This window comes from Scyliorhinus canicula, chromosome 8, assembly GCF_902713615.1.
Source record: "Scyliorhinus canicula chromosome 8, sScyCan1.1, whole genome shotgun sequence".
NCBI lineage: Eukaryota > Metazoa > Chordata > Chondrichthyes > Carcharhiniformes > Scyliorhinidae > Scyliorhinus > Scyliorhinus canicula.
The window spans coordinates 46,624,847-46,648,816 of NC_052153.1; the positions used below are offsets into that span (position 1 = coordinate 46,624,847).

Sequence of the window (23,970 nt, forward strand, 5' to 3'; positions counted from 1 at the left end):
CTAAATATAATAGAGTATTTAACGGCACTCTGTTTTTTATTAGTGCCCCGGTGGGAAACACCCTATCGCCCGAGGCCACATTCAGCGTCATTTTCTGCATTTATTAAATGGCGTCCTAGTCTCTCGACCCCCACCCCGATGCCCCAACTCACCCATAAGGGATTCCTCTTGCCCCCCCCCCCCCCCCCCCCCCCCCCCCCCCCCCCCCCCCCCCCCCCCCCCGCCCACACCCCACTTCACACAGTCAGGGCACCCTGGGGCCTGATTCCGGGCACAGACAAATGCCAGTCTGACACCTTTGCACAGTTCAGGTGTGGATAGGGACCCGGAATTCATCCGGGTGTCGGGTTCCCGATCCTGATTGAAAACCCATCCCTCTGTGTTAAAAGGTTGCAGCTTCCAGCTCCACTTCAGGCACTTCCCTTGTATCTGCGGTCAGCAGTTCCTATCCTGAGAAGAATGGTCTTTAGCTGCTCTGATGTTTTGTCCTCCTTTCTAACCTTGCTGATTGAATCTTCTCCTTCCCTACTTCCAAGTGATAGAAGGCGGAGAGAGGTGAGACCATTCAACATTTGACGGCATTCTTGTGCTTCTGTTGGCTACTGTGCACTATCACATACTGGCATTGCTCATTTTTGTCACTCTCATGTCCCAGAAGCAGATTTAATCAGAGAACTAGTGGTGCCTCTGCTTCTGTATGCACGCTGCTGAACAGTAAGTCCTGACAGCAGTCGTCAATGTGAACTGAGACCACAGCACCGCTATCAGATCTCTGGACTCCTGTTGCCAATATTACACTTATTTACCGATCATGTGCACCAGTACTCTGGAAAAAATCCTCGGCATGCCCCAAGTTGCCTTCTGCTATGAGGGAACAGAGAGACAAAAGACCAGCCAGAATTTGTTGGTGGGGGAGCATTTTGGAGATAGTGACCACAATTCTGTGACTTTCACTTTAGTAATGGAGAGGGATAGGTGCGTGCAACAGGGCAAGGTTTACAATTGGGGGAAGGGTATATACGATGCTGTCAGACAAGAATTGAAGTGCATAAGTTGGGAACATAAGCTGTCAGGGAAGGACACGATTGAAATGTGGAACTTGTTCAAGGAACAGATACTACGTGTCCTTGATATGCATGTCCCTGTCAGGCAGGGAAGAGATGGTTGAGTCAGGGAACCATGGTTGACAAGAGAGGTTGAATGTCTTGTTAAGAGGAAGAAGGAGACTTATGTAAGGCTGAGGAAACAAGGTTCAGACAGGGCGCTGGAGGGATACAAGATAGCCAGGAGGGAACTGAAGAAAGGGATTAGGAGAGCTAAGAGAGGGCATGAAAAATCTTTGGCAGGTAGTATCAAGGAAAACCCCAAGGCCTTTTACACATATGTGAGAAATATGAGAATGACTAGAGTGAGTGTGGGTCCGATCAAGGACAGTAGCGGGAGATTGTGTATTGAGTCTGAAGAGATAAGAGAGGTCTTGAACAAGAACTTTTCTTCAGTATTTACTGAAATGAGAGGGGCCATATTGTTGGAGAGGACAGTGTGAAGCAGACTGGTAAGTTCGAGGAGATACTTGTTAGGAAGGAAGATGTGTTGGGCATTTTGAAAAACTTGAGGATAGACAAGTCCCCGGGCCTGACGGGATATATCCAAGGATTCTAGGGAAGCAAGAGATAAAATTGCAGAGCCGTTGGCAATGATCTTTTTGTCCTCACTGTCAACAGGGGACTGGAGAGTGGCGAATGTCGTGCCCCTGTTCAAAAAAGGGAATAGGGATAACCCTGGGAATTACAGGCCAGTTAGTCTTACTTCGGTGGTAGGCAAAGTAATGGAAAGGGTACTGAGGGATAGGATTTCTGAGCATCTGGAAAGACACTGCTTGATTAGGGATAGTCAGCACGGATTTGTGAGGGGTAAGTCTTGCCTCAGAAGTCTTATTGAATTATTTGAGGAGGTGACCAAGCGCGTGGATGGAGGTAAAGCAGTGGATGTGGTGTACATGGATTTTAGTAAGGCATTTGATAAGGTTCCCCATGGTAGGCTTATGCAGAAAGTAAGGCGGCATGGGATATTGGGAAATTTGGCCAGTTGAATAACGATCTGGCTAACCAATAGAAGTCAGAGAGTGGTGGTGGATGGCAAATATTCTGCCTGGAGCCCAATTACCAGTGGCGTACCGCAGGGATCAGTTCTGGGTCCTCTGCTGTTTGTGATTTTCATTAATGACTTGGATGAGGGAGTTGAAGGGTGGGTCAGTAAATTTGCAGACGATGCAAAGATTGTTGTCGGCTGCAAAGAGACATTCATAGGAGGCAGAGCTGGGCTGAGAAGTGGCAGATGGAGTTTAACCCTGAAAAGTGTGAGGTTGTCCATTTTGGAAGGACAAATATGAATGCGGAATACAGGGTTAACGGTAGGGTTCTTGGCAATGTGGAGGAGCAGAGAGATCTTGGGTTCTATGTTCATAGATCTTTGAAAGTTGCCACTCAAGTGGATAGAGCTGTGAAGAAGGCCTATGGTGTGCTAGCGTTCATTAGCAGAGGGATTGAATCTAAGAGCTGTGAGGTGATGATGCAGCTGTACAAAACCTTGGTAAGGCCACATTTGGAGTACTGTGTGCAGTTCTGGTCGCCTCATTTTAGGAAGGATGTGGAAGCTTTGGAAAAGGTGCAAAGGAGATTTACCAGGATGTTGCCTGGAATGGAGAGTAGGTCTTACGAGGAAAGGTTGAGGGTGCTCGGCCTTTTCTCATTAGAATGGAGAAGGATGAGGGGTGACTTGATAGAGGTTTATAAGATGATCAGGGGAATAGATAGAGTAGACAGTCAGAGACTTTTTCCCCGGGTGGAACAAACCATTACTAGGGGACATAAGTTTAAGGCGAATGATGGAAAATATAGGGGGGGATGTCAGAGGTAGGTTCTTTACCCAGAGAGTAGTGGGGGCATGGAATGCACTGCCTGTGGAAGTAGTTGAGTCAGAAACATTAGTGACCTTCAAGCGGCTATTGGATAGGTACATGGATTACGGCAGAATGATGGAGTGTAGATTAATTTGTTCTTAAGGGCAGCACGGTAGCATTGTGAATAGCAGAATTACTGCACAGCTCCAGGGTCACAGGTTTGATTCCGGCTTGGGTCACTGTCTGTGCGGAGTCTGCACATCCTCCCCGTGTGTGCGTGGGTTTCCTGCGGGTGCTCCGGTTTCCTCCCACAGTCCAAAGATGTGCAGGTTAGGTGGATTGGCCATGATAAATTGCCCTTAGTGTCCAAAATTGCCCCTAGTGTTGGGTGGGGTTACTGGGGATAGGGTGGAGGTGTTGACCTTGGGTAGGATGCTCTTTCCAAGAGGCGGTTCAGACTCGATGGGCCAAATGGCCTCCTTCTGTACTGTAAATTCTATTATAATCTATGATTAATCTAGGACAAAGGTTCAGCACAACATCATGGGCCGAAGGCCCTGTTCTGTGCTGTATATTTCTATGTTATATGTTCTAATCCCCCACGGCTGAAATATGGGTTGTTCTGCAGCATCCAAATCAACCCTGGATCCACTTCAAATTGTGTCTTTCAGTGTAGGCAAGCAACCTGACATGTACCCTCCAAATCCACTGGGAGTTTTAGCTCTTATGTTTCGATGATCATTGGCAGTACTTTGTATAATGCCTTCAAATATTCCCCCACTTCTTGTTTGGTTTCACGATGTATAACTATCTGGATTGCCTCTTCTTCTCAGGAAAGTGGAATCACATAAGTTGTTCTTTGTATTGGCTTTCAGACATTACTGTAGTTTGTATCCTAAAAATAGCAACTAAAACATCACAAATGTATTCGTTTGGAGGTCTAAGATGTAGTCCAATTGGTTCAGGATGCTTATAGATAGTTAATCCTTAAAGCTTTTGAATAACATGTCTTCGTTTTTATCATTTTGGGGATTTAGACTGCTTTATGAAAAATCCATTCCAAACATCTGTGCTGATTCAAATCCATTGTTCAATGGGCTTACCTATTCTTCAGCTATTTTACGATTTGTTTTGTTGAAAATAGCTTAATAGAATGTACTTTTAACCAACTGTCGCCTTCTTTTCCTAAAGGTTAAGTTTATTATCTTTGTTTTGCCAAAATTTCAACCTCTCTTATTGTTTGGAGAAAATTCCCTGGTGTAAACCATCCAGCTGATGTTGGAGAGAGATTAAACACCAGTGCTAATTCCTTTACCAATGCTCCTGTTGAATGGCTCCCAACTGTTGAATTTTCTTTCTTGTTCCCTTTACATATTCTGCAGTAAATCTATTCATTTTTATTTATTGTTTCGAACAAATGCATCTGGTCAACTGCCCTCCAGGTCTTGCTACATCTTTCTTTATTCTACTTTGCAAAGGCTTTGCACTTAAAATAACTAAAAGTTCAATCAATATGGGGTGCGATCTAACGGCCACACTGCACCTGAAAAGCAGGTGGCCACGGCATGGTGTGGCTGATAGATGCCGTGAGACCCCGCTCCCGGGATCTACTCAACTCCCAACGCCTTGCGTGATCTAACGCTATTTCGGTGTAAATCCCACCCATTGTGAACGGTTGGGATGTTAGAAAATCTGCATATTAAAGCGAGACAGCTAGTCTCACTTTAATGTGCAGGCTCCTGAGTTACCTGAGGCGTGGGATCGGTCTCCCCTTGCCTTGGAGATCTCGGGCCAGCGCTTTTCAGTCCTGGTCTCCAGAAACAGGGACCACGTGGAATGGTATTTGTGGGGGTCTCCCAGGGGATGCCCTTTGGACAGGGTGGGACCCTGGCACTGCTGGCATTGCTGCCTGGGCACCCTTGCAGTGCCATCTGGGTGCCAGCCTGACACTGCCAAGCTGCCCATGTGGCACTGGCAGGTGGTAGGGGCAATGCCAGAGTGTCAGGTTGGCACTGCCAATGTGCCAAGCTGACATTTTTTGTGCACTAGCGATTGGGCCTGATGTGCCTAGTGTGGGTGTTGGGGAGGGTGCGGGGTGGGGGTGAGGAGGATCGTTGTGGCTTGGGGGAGATCAGGGGTGTGTCGCAGACCTTGGAAATCGGGACGCCATTTAAAAATGGTGCCCCGATCTCTCGCTGCACCGAGGAGTTCTGGCGAGCAGAGTTCCTCAGTGCACAAAACAGGGCTATGTGCGGCCTCGGCCACGTGTTCCCTGCTTAGGCCTCTGATCTGATATCGGTGGTGTATTATAGCCTTGTGGTTCTCCATGCTGCGAGTGCCAGGAACCATACTAAACATACTTGCTGTGGGACTTTGTTCCCTTTTAGTTGAATCGCGCCCATCATCTCCTGTTGTTTTATTTGTAAGTGTGGCTTCCTGATTAATTTTCCCTCAGGGTTTTTGCACAGCTCCAAAATCTTCTCAAATGCAGCAGCAAAATATCCAGGGCTAATTTTGCAATTCTAAACTGCTGGTGGAAAGCTGCACCCCAATAACTGTCACTTACCATCCCTCCCAGCATGGTTCTCTGCGGAGAGCGAGGGATCGTGTAAGTATCTGTTATTCCTTTCACAGCGATCACTCCCAACTCGCAAGCTGCGAGCGTGCTCAGGTGTGTGACTAAATACTCACTCAAGCTTCTGTTCAAGTGGCTATTTAATTGAATGTGTCAGAAAACATATGTTGCCTATCCAGCTGTTCAAGAGGAATAAGGAAATGGCAGAGACATTGAACAAATATTTTGGGCTCCGCACATCGGAACTCTCCAGGGTAGCGAAAGATCGGGATGCCATTTTTCAATGCAATCCCGATCTCCAAGGCCCCATAAGCGGCCACCTCTGCCCGAACGCACTATAGGAGGACCCCCACTCATTGGGACAATCAACATCAGCAAAACTTGGACAGAGGACCTGTTTGGGGAATATCAGGAACTAGGAACAGAATTGAAAAACAAGTCCTCTGGATTATTTTTTGGGGGGAGGGGGAACACTGAAGCATAGTGGTTAGCTCTGCTGCCTCACAGCACCAGGGACCAGGGTTCAATTCTGGCCCTGGTGTCTGTGTGAAGTTTGCACTTCCTCCATGTGTCTGTGTGGGTTTCCTTCGGGTCCCCCCCACCCCGCCATCCAAGAGACAACCTTGGAGGATAGCTCAGCTCTGAGGAGACCACCATCGAAACGTCACAGCTATCACCCCGACCTTCAAGCAGTGCAGAGACACATGCCTCGGCGGGCGACAATAGTGGACAGGCTTCTGGGGCACAATCTGGCGAGCACCGCATAGCTGCTTTTGCACATCAGGTGGCGACAAGAACAATCATGGGAGTCAGCAGTCGGAGGTCTGCTGGATCCCAGGACTCAGCTGGGTCCCAGTCAGCTGTCGAGCCTCTGGATAAGGTTCTCCCAGAGCTGATGCAGATGATAGATTGGAGCCATGACAATCAGGAGGGGATGTCAGCGACATTTCAGTGACTGCACCGCCCCACCCCACCCCGCAAGCAGGAACATGCAAAGCACTAATAAGCATTCATTTGAATGCAATTAACAGGCTGCAAGCTCGATTCACCTCCCACTTGTGATGCTCCACTCCAACCCCCACTTCCCCAGCCACCAGTCACGCGGGCATGTTTTGATGCAAGTATTTAAAAAAAAAAAAAATTTAGAGTACCCGATTTTTTTCCAATTTTCCATTAAGGAGCAATTTAGCGTGGGCAATCCACCTACCCTGCACATTTTGTTTTTGGGTTGTGGGGGAGAAATCATACAAACAGGGGGAGAATGTGCAAACTCCACACGGACAGTGACCCAGAGCCGGGATCGAACCTGGGACCTCGCCGCCGTGAGGCCACAGTGCTAACCACTGCACCACCATGCTGCCCATTTTGATGCAAGTATTGAGGAACATGAACCTGGTGGCTTACAGTCCGAGGAGTGGCAAAGCATAAGTACCCTCCCAACAATTGCCTCCTGGGTGCCGGGGGGATCTGTCATGAGGGGAGGTAGGGATCAGGAGACCTACAATGGGTACCCCGATACCATTTAAACAGTTGTTTAGTATCTCAGAAATACACATCCTTCATAATAAAGTGAAAGTGTTCTCATCTATACCCACAATCCTTTTTAAAAGTCTATCGACATGCCAAGTTTAAAGGTCTGTGAGATAAAGTTAAACATAGCCCCTTTGAAGTGGTGGAAATATTTGGAAAAGTTTTTACACATTCAATTTCATTATCTTTGAAGTATAGAAGTCTGTGTGTATGCCTAGAAAGCTGATAGCTTTGAACTGTTTACATTCGATTCCATGCCCCATTGCCTGCTAGTAGTCTTCTGATTGACAGGTCGAGGCAGTTTCAAAGGGGAGAATCAAATTGTTTATTTATGCAGATCTGCAGAGATCCATTAACTCAGGGTAGCAGGTGTTTTTCTTACCACAGTTTTGTTTTACATGGTTGTCTCTTTATTCTCAAGTGCTTCTTAGAAAGTGCAGCTGCCCCTGTCAGGGTCGCTCCTAGCGTCAGCAGGCATCAATCTGATTTTCATGTTGGTGGGAGCATTTGGTCGCGATTCTGGAGAACCATGCCCTTTGTTCCTCCAATACTGTCTTTGCTGATCACTCATTCTTCAATTTGTCAAAAACATGGCTGCCCAAATCCTGTCCTATTAAATCCCACTTATCAAAGTCCTCTGTTCTGTACCGGTTCCCTGTTTCAAAGTGTATTAAAGTCAAACCTTTTTTCATTCTCAACCCCCTCTCTGCTACTCTACTCCATAACCTCCTCCTGCTGTTAATGATTCTATGACCAGTTTGTTGCACCTCTCTTCCTCTCTTTGCTTTCCAACTGACTTCACATTATCCAGTTGCTTCATCTCCACTTTAGGACTCCCACATTCTAAACCCATTGTGTCCACACACGTCTCTACACTTACTTAGAAGATTTTTGCAAACCTATTCATCAACCAAGCTTTTAGTCACTGGTCCTAATTTTTCCCTGCATGAATTGACATCAGTTTTCCCCCTTTTTTTTAAATTTAGAGGACCCAATTATTTATTTATCCAATTAAGGGTCAATTTAACGTGGCCAATCCACCAACCTGCACATCTTTGGGTTGTGGGGGTGAGATCCACACAGACACAGGGAGAATGTGCAAACTCCACACAGACAGTGACCTGGGCCCAGGTCCTCAGCGCTGTAGACAGCAGTGCTAACCACTGCGCCACCGTGCTGCCCTGTTTTCCCCTTTTTTTAATGTATTGGGTGCTATATGAATGCAAACAGTTGCTGTTGTCACTTTTAGTTTCGTGTTTCAAACATCCAGGAGATTAATCACTTGGTAGAAGGGTCTTGAATTAAATTTTACTTAGGGTTGTGTTGATCTACTTCTTGGTCTCAGAGGTACCTATGAAGAATTTCATATCTGACACCATACTTTTTGAAATGCACCTACTGTTTGTGGTCTCCTAAATATCAGCCATAGCACAGTTAGTAGCACTCTTATTGTGGGGTTAGCAGGTTGTGGCTTCAATTCGTACCCCAAGGCCTTGAGCACAAGTTGTGGACTGAATCCCTGTAGTATGGAGGGTGTGCTGGAGAGTTGTCTTTCTCATGTGAAAGTTAAACATCCAGCTTCTCAGGAAGATGTTCAAGACCCCATGGTGCTATTTTGAAGAAACAGATGATCTGATCACGCTCTGCGCAAAGTGGCTATCATATTTTCTGTCGCTGTTAGCCTCACATAGTGGCAATTCTGGCCCAGTTTCCAGGTGCAAGACCCTGTCAGGGATCAGCCTGCAGTATGATGGGCCCGGGGAAATGACTGGAGCCACATTGGGGGGAGTGGGGGGCGGGGGGGGGGGGGGGGGGGGGGGGTAGAGTCAGACCAGGAGGAGTTCACTTGTCTTGCCTCCAGATAGAAGAGGAAGAAAATAAGCCCCATAGAATCTAATGGGAGTGAAAATTCCAATGGCAAATTCCTGAAAAATTAATCAAGGAAGTTATTTCCAATAATTGCAGGGAATTCAGGGAATGCAATTTACCACATTTAATGTAGAAAGGAGTAATTGATTCATTTTATTTTCTTTTCTTGAAGGTACATGGCCATCATACATCCTTTACAGCCACGACTGTCAGCAACTGCAACTAAAGTCATCATTGCAAGTATCTGGAGCCTGGCTGTTATACTCGCCTTTCCTCAATGTTATTACTCAGAAACCAAGCATCACCCAGGGCGAGTCCTCTGCCTTTTGAACTGGCCAGGAGACTTCATGTAAGTGTGAGCTGAGAGTTTACATGACGTATGCTGTAAGCAAAGCAATGGTATTAATCCTATGTATCGCAACATTTCAAATAAGCAGGCAATGATGATTGAGATGGCGATGTTGAGTGTCACGGTTTAATGAGTCTTTCCTTGGACTGACACAGAATGACAGTCACTGACAGTCCAGATGCAGATACTTCCAGGTTTGTGACTGTTATTTACGGTAAAAAGTGGGGTGAATGGAAGATTATCCCATTTCAGGTGGCCAGCATCATGCAGATCAGATTGGATATATTATCATTCAGCCCTCAGCAACATTCCTTCTGCTGTATGCCAATGATCCTAGTCATGTACCAACCTGACTTGGACACTTTTATCGATGTTCCTTCATTGTTGCCGGGTCAGAATATCCAATAGAACTGTGGAAGCACATTCACCACATAGACATCACTGGTTCAAGAAGAAGGTCACCCACGACCTTCTCAGGTTCAACTAGGGATGAGCAATAAATGGCAGTATTGCCAGCAATCCTGAGAATTGATGACATAAATATCCAATATGGATACTTCCACATGTTCAATTTGATATCTTTGCGGCCTCTGAGCGAGATGGTCTATTTAAGGCTTTAAATTTCTTTGACTATCCATTCACGTATTTCTTCAATCGGTGGCAGTCCTCGGTGCCACCCATTTCTCGTTCACCACGGCAAGTCAAAGGCACAATCGGTTTGACAGCCACAGACAATGCAGCTCTTGCAATCCTGAGGCTGCAGTTGTGGCTGCAGAAGTTGGCAGATTTCACAACAGGGTTAATGAAACAAAGACAGTATTGTGGATTGGCCATGCTAAATTGCCCATAGTGTCCTAAAAAGTAAGGTTAAGGGGGGGGGGTTGTTGGGTTACGGGTATAGGGTGGTTACGTGGGTTTGAGTAGGGTGATCATTGCTCGGCACAACATCGAGGGCCGAAGGGCCTGTTCTGTGCTGTACTGTTCTATGTTCTATGTTCTATGATAGGATAGTCCTTGTGGAGATGAAGTGCTGCCTTCACGGAGGACACATCCCACAGTGGGCATCCACCATTTACATCCTCAAACAATGCTGGACTACCCTGGGTGAGCTTGCCAATACTCAACTTGGGTGGATACCAAGGTTTGTAGCAGTATTTTCGCTTGATGCGCAACCTAGCTATTATGAGGGAACAACCCTTGCCATTACTTGCCACAAAGGAATCTGAGGAGCAGGAAGAGGAGGAGGAATTGCAGAATGATGAAATGCAGCAGGATGAAGAATAGAGGCTGCAATACAGGCAGTTCCTTCATGTCTGAGCCTAATAATTAAATAATTCATGGGCAGTATCAGTAATCTCAACCACACTTCCCCATTCACCAAAATATAAATGCCATATAAATATTATGGCTACAAGAGCAGTCAGAGGCTGGAAACTCTGCAATGAGTAACTCACCTCCTGACTTCCCAAAGCCTGTTCCTCATTTTCCAGGCACAAGTCAGGAGTGTGATGGAATACTCTCTACTTGCCTGATTGAGTGCAGCTACAACAACAGTCTGCAGAATGTGGGAGGAAAGGGTCACCTCGAGTGTCCCTGCTGACTACATCTGCGGGAAGTGCACCCAACTCCAGCTCCTCGAGAACCGCGTTAGGGACCTGGAGCTAGATGAACTTCGGATCATTCGGGAGGCGGAGGGGGTTATTGAGAGGAGTTATAGGGAAGTAGTCACACCTCAGGTAAAAGAAGAAGGTAGATGGGTTACCGTCAGGGGAACGAGAGGGAACCGGCAGGCAGTGCAGGGATCCCCTGTGGTCGTTCCCCTCAATGACATGTATACCGTTTTGGATACTGTTGTGGGGGGGGGGGGGGAAACGACTTACCAGGGGTAAGCAATGGGGCATGGGTCTCGAGCACAGAGTCTGTTCCTGTTGCTCAGAAGGGAAGGGAGAAGAGGAACAGAGCACTTGTCATTGGGGACTCCATAGTTAGAGGAACAGACAGGAGGTTCTGTAGGAACGAAAGAGACTCACGGTTGGTGTGTTGCCTCCCAGGTGCCAGGGTTCGTGATGTCTCTGATCGTGTTTTTGGGATCCTTAAGGGGGAGGGGGAGCAGCCCCAAGTCGTGGTCCACATAGGTACTAACGACATAGGTAGGAAGAGAGATGGGGATTTGAGACAGAAATTCAGGGAGCTAGGGTGGAAGCTGAGAGCTAGAACAAACAGAGTTGTTATCTCTGGGTTGTTACCCATGCCACGTGCTAGCGAAGTGAGAAATAAGGAGAGAGAGGAGTTGAACACGTGGCTACAGGGATGGTGCAGGAGGGAGGGTTTTGGTTTCCTGGATAATTGGGGCTCATTCTGGAGTAGGTGGGACCTCTACAAACAGGATGGTCTTCACCTGAACCAGAGGGGTACCAATACCCTGGGGGGGAGATTTGCTAGTGCTCTTCGGGGGGGGTTTAAACTAATTCAGCAGGGGGATGGGAACCTAAATTGTAGTCCCAGTGTACAGGATGTTGAGAGTAGTGAGGTCAGGGATAGGGTTAAAAGTTCGAAAGAGGGCACCGGCAAGCAAGATGCTGGTTTGAAGTGTGTCTACTTCAATGTCAGGAGCATCCGGAATAAGGTGGGTGAGCTTGCAGCATGGGTTGGTACCTGGGATCTCGATGTTGTGGCGATTTCGGAGACATGGGTAGAGTAGGGACAGGAATGGTTGTTGCAGGTTCCAGGATTTAGATGTTTCTGTAAGAACAGAGAAGATAGTAAAAGAGGGGGGGGTGTGGCATTGTTAATCAAGGAAAGTATTACGGCGGCAGAAAGGACGTTTGAGGACTCGTCTACTGAGGTAGTATGGGCCGAGGTTAGGAACAGGAGAGGAGAGGTCACCCTGTTGGGAGTTGTCTATAGACCTCCGAATAGTTCCAGAGATGTAGAGGAAAGGATTGCAAAGATGATTCTCGACAGGAGCGAGAGTAACAGGGTAGTTGTTATGGGGGACTTTAACTTTCTAAATATTGACTGGAAATACTATAGTTCGAGTACTTTATATGGGTCAGTTTTTGTGCAGTGTGTGCAGGAGGGTTTTCTGACACAGTATGTAGATAGGCCAACAAGGGGCGATGCCACATTGGATTTGGTACTGGGTAATGAACCCGGCCAGGTGTTAGATTTAGATGTAGGTGATAGTGATCACAATTCGGTTATGTTTACTTTAGCGATGGGCAGGGATAGGTATATACCGCAAGACAAGAATTATAGCTGGGGGAAAGGCAATTATGATGCTATTCGGCAAGATTTAGGATGTATAGGATGGGGAAGGAACTGCAGGGGATGGGTACAATCGAAATGTGGAGATTTTTCAAGGAACAGCTTGTCCTTGATAAGTATGTACCTGTCAGGCAGGGAGGAAGTTGTCGAGCAAGGGAACCGTGGTTTACTAAGGGAGTTGAAGCACTTGTCAAGAGGAAGAAGAAGGCTTATGTTAGGATGAAACATGAAGGCTCAGTTAGGGCACTTGAGAGTTACAAGTTAGCCAGGAAGGACCTAAAGGGAGAGTTAAGAAGAGCGAGGAGAGGACACAAAAAGTTGTTGGCGGATAGGATCAAGGAAAACCCTAAGGCTTTCTATAGATATATCAGGAACAAAAGAATGACTAGAGTAAGATTAGGGCCAATCAAGGATAGTAGTGGAAAGTTGTGTGTGGAATCAGAGGAGATAGGGGAAGCGTAAAATGGATATTTTTCGTCAGTGTTTACGCTGGAGAAAGACAATGTTGTCGAGGAGAATACTCAGGTACAGTCGACCAGGCTAGATGGGATTGAGGTTCACAAGGAGGAGGTGTTAGCAATTTTCGAAAGTGTAAAAATAGATAAGTCCCCTGGGCCAGATGGGATTTATCCGAGGATTCTCTGGGAAGCCAGGGAGGAGGTTGCAGAGCCTTTGTCCTTGATCTTTATGTCGTCTTTGTCGACAGGAATAGTGCCGGAAGACTGGAGGATAGCAAATGTTGTCCCCTTGTTCAAGAACGGGAGTAGAGACAACACTGGTAATTATAGACCTGTGAGCCTTACTTCGGTTGTGGGTAAAATGTTGGAAAAGGTTATAAGAGATAGGGTTTATAATCATCTTGAAAAGAACAAGTTGATTAGCGATACTCAACACGGTTTTGTGAAGGGTAGGTCATGCCTCACAAACCTTATTGAGTTTTTTGAGAAGGTGACCAAACAGGTGGATGAGGGTAAAGCGGTTGATGTGGTGTATATGGATTTCAGTAAGGCATTTCTATTGCAGAAAATACGGAAGTATGGGATTGAAGGTGATTTAGCAGTTTGGATCAGTAATTGGCTAGCTGAAAGAAGACAGAGGGTGGTGGTTGATGGCAAATGTTCATCCTGGAGTTCAGTTAGTAGTGGTGTACCGCAAGGATCTGTTTTGGGGCCACTGCTGTTTGTCATTTTTATAAATGACCTGGAAGAGGGTGTAGAAGGATGGGTTAGTAAATTTGTAGATGACACAAAGGTCGGTGGAGTTGTGGATAGTGCTGAAGGATGTTGCAGGTTACAGAGGGACATAGATAAGCTGCAGAGCTGGGCTGAGAGGTGGCAGATGGAGTTTAATGCGGAAAAGTGTGAGGTGGTTCACTTTGGAAGGAGTAACAGGAATGCAGAGTACTGGGCTAATGGCAAGATTCTTGGTTGTGTAGATGAACAGAGAGATCTCGGCACCAGGTACATAAATCCCTGAAAGTTGCCACCCAGGTTAATAGGGCTGTTAAGAAGGCATATGGTGTGCTAGCCTTTATCAGTAGGGGGATTGGGTTTCAGAGCCACGAGGTCATGCTGCAGCTGTACATAACTCTGGTGCGGCCGCACCTGGAGTACTGCGTGCAGTTCTGGTCACCACATTATAGGAAGGATGTGGAAGCTTTGGAAAGGGTTCAGAGGAGATTTACTAGGATGTTGCCTGGTATGGAGGGAAGGTCTTACAAGGAAAAGCTCAGGGACTTGAGGTTCTTTTCGTTAGAGAGGAGAAGGCTGAGAGGTGACTTAATAGAGACATATAAGATAGTCAGAGGGTTAGATAGGGTGGACAGTGAGAGTCTTTTTCCTCGGATGGTGATGACCAACACGAGGGGACATAGCTTTAAATTGAGGGGTGGTAGATATAGGACAGATGTCAGAGGGAGTTTCTTTACTCAGAGAGTAGTAGGGGTGTGGAACGCCCTGCCTGCAACAGTAGTAGACTCGCCAAATTTAAGGGCATTTAAGTGGTCACTGGATAGACATATGGATGAAAATGGAATAGTGTAGGTCAGATAGGCTTCAGATGGCTTCACGGGTCGGCGCAACATCGAGGGCCGAAGGGCCCGTACTGCGCTGTAATGTTCTATGTTCTATGTTCTAAAAAAGATCATTACCATCCAGGACAAAGCAGCCCGCTTGATTGGCAGCCCATCCACTCCCCTCCGATACACAGTGCGTACGGCAATAGTTAAAGAAAGCAGCTCACCATCACCTTCCTAAGGATAGTTAGAGATGGACGACGAATACTGACCTTGATAAAAGCAAGTTACTGTGGATGCTGGAATCTGAAACAAAAACAGAAAATACTGGACAATCTCAGCAAGTGTGGCAATATCTGTGAAGAGATAAGGGAGCTAACGTTTCGAGTCTGGATGATTCTTTGCCAAAGTTGACCTTGCTTGTGCTGTATTCAAAGCTGTAACGTTGGCCATCAAGCATTATAGTACTACAGTAATGGGGTTACTACCCATTCCATGTGGAAAAGGATTATTTAAAAGCCCAGAGCAAAGCTCTGTGCCAGGTTAGAGCTGAGTTCTGCTGTTAAGCTTGATACTGTGCACAGGCTTACATAGAATTTACAGTGCAGAAGGAGGCCATTCAGCCCATCGAGTCTGCACCGGCTCTTGGATAGAGCACCCCACCCAAGGTCAACACCTCCACCCTATCCCCATAACCCAGTAACGCCACCAAACACTAAGGGCAATTTTGGACACTAAGGGCAATTTATCATGGCCAATTCACCTAACCTGCACATCTTTGGACTGTGGGAGGAAACCAGAGCACCCGGATGAAACCCACGCACACACGGGAAGGATGTGCAGACTCCGCACAGACAGTGACCCAAGCCGGAATCGAACCTGGGACCCTGGAGCTGTGAAGCGATTGTGCTATCTACAATGCTACCGTGCTGCCCTGGCAGTCTGTCCAATTCACCAAGCATTTAATTGTATATATATCTCAAGCCTCTTCTGTAGGCCATTGATGCTCTCATCTGACTCGTATACATCAGCACCGCCAGACTCCTGTGTAATTGTGGCCAGATAGACCTCCCCCCAACTGCCTGGCTCCTGTGTAATTGTGCCCAGTTTCCCTTCCCCTCCCTACCCGCCTGGCCCCTGTGTAATTATGCCCAGTGTCTCACCATGTGCAGATCCTCTAGCCAAACCTCTAGAATGTGCTCAGTCTCTGAGCTTTTGACTGCGAGTATCAGATCAAGTAACCTGTGTCTCTTCACCTTCATTGCCTTCTTCCTCTTCCACCGCTGACTGGGCAGGTTTCACTTGTGTACCTGAAACGAAAATGCAATAGAATTGAGTTGCGTTGAGGGTTGAAAGAAATAAAGAAGTCCGTGGTTACTCAGTGCAAGATCTTTTGGCTGTTCACACCGGCGTGATCTTCCTGCCGCATGGATGGCACACTCCCACCACAGGTTTCCCAGATCCAATGGGAAATCCCATCGACGGTGGCGGGACCAGAATATCTGCCTGTGGCGCTAACAATTATACTCAAAGACGAGAGACAAGTACAATAGAGGCTTTATTGCTGTGTGATGCTATTCCTCCGGCTGAAACTGTAGACTAGGGTCTGAGTGACTCACACGCATATTTATACACAAGCTCCCTGTGGGTGGAGCTAGCCGGCAGGTGTTTACCGGAGTAACGTGTACTACAGGTACAGCCATACATCCCCCTACTGCAAGTATGCATATCTACAGTGGTTATCACCACACTGCCGCTGGCCAACCGTGGGCCACCTCTTGTCGCCAAGGAACACACCGCAGGGAGGCCAGAGAATCTCACCCTCGTTTGTAACTTTGGAGTCCGAAGAAATTGAAGGCTGAGGGGGAAGTGAGGTGGGAGATAAAGTATAAGGTGTGTAGTTATCCTCATCATCAATCGCTTAATTAATTAATCGCCAGTGGCCATGTCCTCAGCAATGACCCTTCCCATGATGGCCAGCACTATATCCCCCTCCAAACATTCAGGCTGCAAATCTTCCTTCAGTTCTTTCCACTTGCCTGCTGCAATAAAGAGGGAACCGTGTTGGGAAGGTTCACACAATAAAATCAGGGAATGAGGCTGTCATTATTGAACAGCTGTCATTGTGTGTGAACTGTGGGTTTGGGCCACACAACAATGCTGAGTTTCAGGGTGTGATAAAGTAATTGAACTAAATGGTGTGTGCTGATTGAAAGAGTTTGTTCGTCGGTGGGTGATGGGATGCACTTAATTTAATTGATGAGGTAAACTGAGAGGGTATGTGATTACCTCACATCCATTTTACAGGGGGGGTTATCCAATTTACAAAGTGCATTAGATTTGTAGATTTGAGACTAGTTCATGAAATGATGAAGGACCAGACAGGTACAGGCTGTGATTCTGAGTGACAATAGATTCATTAAGCAACTCAAGTTAAACTATACAATATTGAACATAGCAGTATACAAATGTGCCTTCCGCAACTCTGTTCCTAACCTCTGGATAGCTGTGATATTGTCTCTTCAAGTCTTCTGCTGAGTGATGGCCTTTAATCCTTCTACTATCGATTAGCACTAATGTCTCAAATGGTCTTAACTGTTAGCCTCTTTTTCTGTTCACCTACCCTGTTAGGACATATCCCAGTCTCTCTTACATGTTTCACTTAGTCTGATATCACAGCCTGGAGACAATTCAGTCCAAAGACCCTGGGCGGGATTCTCTGTCAGCCGATGCCAAAATTGGGATAGGCAATTGGGCAGCGATTCGGTTTTGACGGCATAATCGTGGCGGGCGCCTGGTCCCCGCCCAAATCGCAATTCTCCGGTGCCTCGACATCGGCGTAAATGCGTTCTACTCCGCATGTACAATAAACGCCGTTTGCGTATCATTAGCGGGCCTGACCCAATATTCTCCGGGGCCTCCACGATTCTCCGCCTCCATTGGGGGAAATTCCCGATGGCGAGGTTCACTTGTGCTTTTAAAAATTGAGAAACAGCCGCAATGGATGATGAGGGAGAGAGAGGGAGAGAGAGGAGGTAGGACATGCAGAGGTACCGGGGACCCTCCTATACTGTGTTCAGGTTGGGGGTCAGGTCGGCGATTGATTCGGGGGCTTGGAGATCGAGACGCCATTTTTAAATGGCGTTCCGATCTCTCGCTACAACAGGGAGTTCCGGCGAGCGGAGCTCCCCAGTGTACAAAAACAGGGCCATAGGCGGCCTCAGCCTCGCGTTCCCCATTCAGGCCCCTTATTCAGAGCGAGTCACGTTGAATAGTCGTGTGATTCTCAGCACTTTGAGTGTTGGGAAAAACACGGCTAAATACGCTCGCTTGGGGACTTTGCTCACTTTTGGGAGAATCGCATCCCATAAGTAAGATCATGCAAAAAATACTAAACCCTACACATCTCCCGTCTCCAATCTACACTCCTTTTGACAATGGCTCCTCCAAACCTTTAATCCGCTGAGTCATCCTTTGTTGCCTGATCAGCCAGTCCCCAAGGCAGGGTAATCAGACTGTACTTCACATCTCTTGGTGCCAGAGGATTTATTCAATGGAATATAATTGTCACAGGAAGCAGTTTCATTGATCTTTTGGGAAAAGTTCTGGAATGAATATACAACTTGAAAAGGTCCCGTTTCCTGTGACCCACCAGTGCTCATGGGAATATCAAATCTGCCAAAGGTTTAACATTAGCTGCTTGTTCTTAAGTCTTGGAATAGGGGAAGAGAAGCCTCTTTTTTTTCTATTTAAATCCTGACAAGTGTTCCCACAGTCCGTGGGCTATTTTTGAACCTCTGTTCAGAGAGCTGGTTTAGCTCAGTGGGCTAGGCAGCTGGGGCACGATTCTCCGACCCCCACGCCGGGTGGGAGAATCGCGGGAGTGCCGGGCGATTCCCGCCACGCCGCCCTGGCACCCGCACGTGATTCTCCCACCCCCCTCAAAATGGCGTGCCGCGTTTCACCACCGTTTCTAACGGTCGAGCGGCCTACCCAATCCGATGGGTTCACGCCGGCGCCAACCACACCTGATCGCTGCCGGCGTGAACAGCGTGCAAACGCTGCGTGTGCGACCTGTGGGGGGGGAGGGAGGATCGAGCACCGGGGGGTGCTCAGTAGGGGTCTGACCCGTGATCGGTGCCCACCAATCGGCGGGCCGGCGACTCTAAAGGACGCACTCTTTTCCTCCGCCGCCCCGCAAGATCAATCCTCCATGTCTTGCGGGGTGCCCGCGGGGCGGACGGCAACCGCGCATGCGCGGTTTAAGCACCGCCGGCCGCGTCATTTACCCGGCGGCGCTTTGACGCGGCGCCAAGGCCCAGCGCGTATAATTGACACGGCGCCGCTCCTAGCCCCCTGGGGGTGGGAGAATAGGGGGCAAGGAGCGGCCTCCGACACTCCGGTTTTCACTCCGGCGTCGGCACTTTGTCTCCCGTTGGGAGAATTTCGCCCCTGGTTTGTGATGCAGAACAAGGCCAGCAGCTCGGGTTCAATTGCCATACCAGCTGAGAATTCTGAATTCTCCCTCTGTGTACTTGAACAGGCGCCGGAATGTGGCGACCAGGGGCTTTTCACAGTAACTTCATACTAGTGACAATAAAAGATTATTGCACTCACAATTGATGCGGAGCACTTGCTGGATGCAAGCACGGACTGCTTCATTATCTGTGAACTGATGAATGGAAGTAAACACTGCAATCCTCATTAAACATCCCCACAATCATGCACTGTTTGCATTGCAAAAGGAGAAATCGACAACTGGGCTTGAAATAGTTGTATATGAAAGCTCAGCTTTTATAATACAGCTGGCTTCCTCCTTCCTATCCTGCTTCACTTTCTCAGGTGACTGGTAGGCAATTCCTTCTAGTTTGAATATCAACATGGCTTCATAAGTTTCTTGTAAGTTGGGTGAGCTTTTCCGCCTATCAGAGATTTTGTAACAACATGTACACCCAGGAAATTGCCACAGTACACAGGTCCTTCTGTTAGAAGGGTGATATTTGGAGGCAGCACGGTAATGCAGTGGTTAGCACTGCTGCCTCACTGGGTTCAATCCCGGCCCTGGGGCACTGTCCTTGTGGAGTTTGCACATTCTCACCGTGTTTGCATGGGTATCACTCCCACAACCCACAGATGTGCAGGCTAGGTGGATTGGCCACGAAAATTGCCCCTTAAATGGAATTTTGTTTCTAAAAAGCACTGCCACCTCACAGGTCTAGAGACCGCGTTCAATTCCAGCCTTGGACAACTGTGTGGAGTCTGCACGTTCTCCCCATGTCTGCGTGTCTTTCCTCTGGGTGTTCCAGTTTCCCACAGTCCAAGATGTGCAGGTTAGGGGATACAGTGGAGGATTGAGCTTAGGTAGGATGCTCATTCAGAAAGACAGTGAAGACTCAATGGGTCGAATGGCCTCCTTCTGCACTATAAGGTTCTATGGTTTCTATGGATTCTATGGGAATTTTCAAGTGGTAGTGTTACCACGTGCCTGCTGTACTGCCTGCCTTCCTGCCTGCTATCCTGCCAACCATCCTGCCAACCATCCTGCCTGCCATCATGTTACTGTCCTGCCTGCTGTCCTGCCTGCTGTCCTGCCTGCTATCCTGCCTGCTGTCCTGCCCGCTGTCCTGCCCACTGTCCTGCCTGCCGCCTGCTGTCCTGCCTGCTGTCCTGCCTGCTATCCTGCCCGATGTCCTGCCTGCTGTCCTGCCTGCTGTCCTGCCTGCCTCCTGCCTGCTGTCCTGCCTGCTACCCTGCCTGCCTCCTGCCTGCTATCCTGCCTGCCGTCCTACCTGCCGCCTGCTGTCCTGCCTGCTGTCCTGCCTGCCGCCTGCCTGCTGTCCTGCCTGCTATCCTGCCTGCTATCCTGCCTGCTGTCCTGCCCGCTGTCCTGCCCACTGTCCTGCCTGCCGCCTGCTGTCCTGCCTGCTGTCCTGCCTGCTATCCTGCCTGCCTCCTGCCTGCTATCCTGCCTGCTGTCCTGCCTGCTGTCCTGCCTGCCTCCTGCCTGCTGTCCTGCCCGCTGTCCTGCCCGCTGTCCTGCCTGCCGCCCGCCTGCTGTCCTGCCTGCTGTCCTGCCTGCTGTCCTGCCTGCTGTCCTGCCTGCTGTCCTGCCTGCTATCCTGCCTGCTGTCCTGCCTGCCTCCTGCCTGCTGTCCTGCCTGCTGTCCTGCCTGCCGCCTGCCTGCTATCCTGCCTGCCGCCTGCCTGCTATCCTGCCTGCTATCCTGCCTGCTGTCCTGCCTGCCGCCTGTCCGCTGTCCTGCCTGCTGTCCTGCCTGATGTCCTTCCTGCTATCCTGCCTGCCATCATGCTGCTGTCCTGCCTGCTATCCTGCCTGCTGTCCTGCCTGCTGTCCTGCCTGCTGTCCTGCCTGCCGCCTGCCCGCTGTCCTGCCCGCTGTCCTGCCCGCTGTCCTGCCTGCTGTCCTGCCTGCTGTCCTGCCTGCTGTCCTGCCAGTTGTCCTGCCTGCTATCCTGCCTGCTGTCCTGCCTGCTGTCCTGCCTGCCGCCTGCCTGCTGTCCTGCCTGCCGCCTGCCAGTTGTCCTGCCTGCTATCCTGCCTGCTGTCCTGCCTGCTGTCCTGCCTGCCGCCTGCCTGCTGTCCTGCCTGCCGCCTGCCTGCTGTCCTGCCTGCCGCCTGCCTGCTGTCCTGCCTGCTATCCTGCCTGCTGTCCTGCCTGCTGTCCTGCCTGCCGTCCTGCCTGCTGTCCTGCCTGCCGCCTGCCTGCCGCCTGCCTGCTATCCTGCCTGCCGCCTGCCTGCTGTCCTGCCTTCCGCCTGCTGTCCTGCCTGCCACCTGCCTGCTGTCCTGCCTGCTGTCCTGCCTGCTGTCCTGCCTGCCGCCTGCCTGCTGTCCTGCCTGCCGCCTGCCTGCTGTCCTGCCTGCCGCCTGCCTGCTGTCCTGCCTGCCGCCTGCCTGCTGTCCTGCCTGCTGTCCAGCCTGCTGTCCTGCCTGCTGTCCTGTCAGCTGTCCTGCCAGCTGTCCTGCCTGCTGTCCTGCCTGCCGCCTGCCTGCTATCCTGCCTGCTGTCCTGCCCGCTGTCCTGCCCGCTGTCCTGCCTGCCGCCTGCCTGCTGTCCTGCCTGCTATCCTGCCTGCCGCCTGCCTGCTATCCTGCCTACCGCCTGCCTGCCGCCTGCTGTCCTGCCAACCATCCTGCCTGCCGCCTGCCTGCTGTCCTGGCTTCCTGCCTGTCTGCTGTCCTGCCTGCTGTCCTGCCTGCCGTCCTGCCTGCTGTCCTGCCTGCCGCCTGCCTGCTATCCTGCCTGCCGCCTGCTGTCCTGCCTGCCATCCTTCCTGCCTGCTATCCTGCCAACCATCCTGCCAGCTGTCCTGCCTGCCGCCTTCTGTCCTGCCTGCCATCCTGCCTGCCTTCCTTCCTGCTATCCTGCCAACCATCCTGCCTGCCGCCTGCCTGCCGCTTGCCTGCCGCCTGCCTGCCGCCTGCCTGCTGTCCTGCCTGCCGCCTGCCTGCTGTCCGAATTTTCCAGCAGGTGGTTACTTTATAGTCTCGGTCAGTTTTTGCTTGTATGCCCTCTCTTTAAATACACATGTCTCACTTAAAAGTTCCGTATGTCCATATCTAATTGGGGGCTATGGTCCATTGTCATGACAGTGGGTTAGTGCCAGAAGCACAACAGGGCTTGTGAGAAGCAGATACCAATGAACTGTGAGAATGTCCTGGGTCCAATCCTTGTAAGAATATCGACTGCCCTTTTGAATTTACCATTATTTATTGTCACCATTCTCTTGCAGATACCAAATTGCTGTGCTTGTCCTGGTGTACCTGCTGCCACTCGTTGTGATGGCGATTACCTACACCATCGTTGGAATTACGTTGTGGGGCGGGGAAATTCCTGGTGACACGTTAGATAACTACCACGAGCAGCTGAAGGCCAAGCGAAAGGTGAAGGCTTCTTGCAAGCTGTGCCCAGCATACCCGCTAATTCTATCTTTTACTCTCGTTCTATGCTTATGAAACTTCATTCTAACTCTTTTATATTCTGCAGTCTCTCCCTCCTTCCCTATGTATGGTATGCATTGTTTGTACAGCATGCAACAAACAATACTTTTCACTGTATACTAATACAGGTGACAATAATAAATCAGATCAGATCAAAAGTATGTTTTGAATATTCAGAGCTAGTTAATGCTGGTTTGTGTGACAGAGTTCATCACAAGCCGCTGTTGACAGTAATATGGTGATAAGTTAACAGTTATGAGACAAACAATTTTACATTGGGGTGTGGTGTCCAAGCTTTTTGACCTTGGTGCATAATGAGGGTCTCGGGCAGAGCTGGACTTACACCTTTGGGGGCATTGCGCTCTTCCTCTTTGCAGGGACCCCCATGTCATGTCCATCCTCTGGTGGCATGGCGGCCCACCCCAAATGATGTCAAGCCCCACCCCAGTCCAGTCCAAAGACGTGCAAGTTAGGTGGATTGGCCACACTAAATTGCCAGTAGTGTCCAAAAAGGTTAGGTGTTATTGGGTTATTGGGTTCGGGGGAATAGGGTGGAAGTGAGGGCTTAAGTGGATCGGTGCAGACTCGATGGGCCGAATGGCACTGTATGTTCTATGTTCAAATGACATTAAACCTCGCCCCCCATTCGCATCAATGCCCTCCTGACTCCTCCCACCCTCAGCTCACACAGTGCTATATGGCTTCTGCTCTCTCCCTCATTAGTCTGGTTGCCCAAACCTCCTCACTCTCAGCCCTGGCTTCAGGTTAAGTCACCCCACTGCGCCCTGAAAACCACGCTGGTGCCTGCTCTCGATGACCATTGGCCAGCACCTCTTTCTCAATCCTCACTGAAGGTCCCGTCGGCTCCCATCCTGATGCAAGGTCGGCGACCTCACTTTTGCCTCAGGCTGCTGGGCCGAATGTCAGAAACCTGGCTGCTGCTTCACTCAATGAAAGTCCAGAAACTACACACCAAACTATAAGGAAATCCATCTGAACTGCTCTCAAATCTCCACCACCTCTCAACATGCTCTCAGGGGACTCCACCAATCAGAGCCCAATGTTTCTCTGTATTGTCTGCTGATAGGCTAGCCTATCAGCAAATTCAGAGCTACTAGGCTCTGATTGGTGCTCCCACACCACAGCCACCTCTCAGTATGGGGCCTCCACATTGGCTGGGCCCCCCACGCTGCAGCACTGTGGGCGCGATTCTCCCAAAACGGGAGAAATCGTAAAGCTGCCGTAAAACCCGGGCGGGTTTTACGGCAGCGCGCCCCTTCCCGACCGGGGACCGATTCTGGTCCCCGGTCGGGGCTAGCAGCCCGATGCCGTAGGCTCCGGCAAGACGGGCTTAACGAAAATCGTTAAGCCCGCTTGCCGGAGTTAGCGCCGGCTGACGCGTCATATGACGTCAGCCGCGCATGCGCAGTTTGGAAGACTCCAACCCGCGCATGCGCGGGGGACGTCATCGCGTTTTTGCGCGAAACCCGCGCATGCGCGGG

General features: G+C 49.5%; 1 protein-coding gene and 1 long non-coding RNA gene across 2 annotated transcripts in view; one reads left to right on the top strand and one right to left on the bottom strand.

Moving 5' to 3' along the window:
* The window catches only part of LOC119970215 (neuromedin-K receptor-like), a 106,765-nt gene that overhangs the window by 41,510 nt on the left and 41,285 nt on the right, over positions 1 to 23,970 (top strand). Inside the window, exons 2-3 of the mRNA XM_038804472.1 lie at positions 9,049 to 9,225; positions 22,261 to 22,411. Coding sequence (XP_038660400.1) covers positions 9,049 to 9,225; positions 22,261 to 22,411 — 328 coding nt within the window. The remainder of the gene's footprint in view (positions 1 to 9,048; positions 9,226 to 22,260; positions 22,412 to 23,970) is intronic.
* Positions 14,680 to 23,970, bottom strand: part of LOC119970216 — a 107,380-nt gene continuing 98,089 nt past the window's right edge. Inside the window, exons 2-3 of the long non-coding RNA XR_005461563.1 lie at positions 15,670 to 15,816; positions 14,680 to 14,812 (exon numbers count right to left, since the gene is read on the bottom strand). This is a non-coding gene — a long non-coding RNA (uncharacterized LOC119970216). The remainder of the gene's footprint in view (positions 14,813 to 15,669; positions 15,817 to 23,970) is intronic.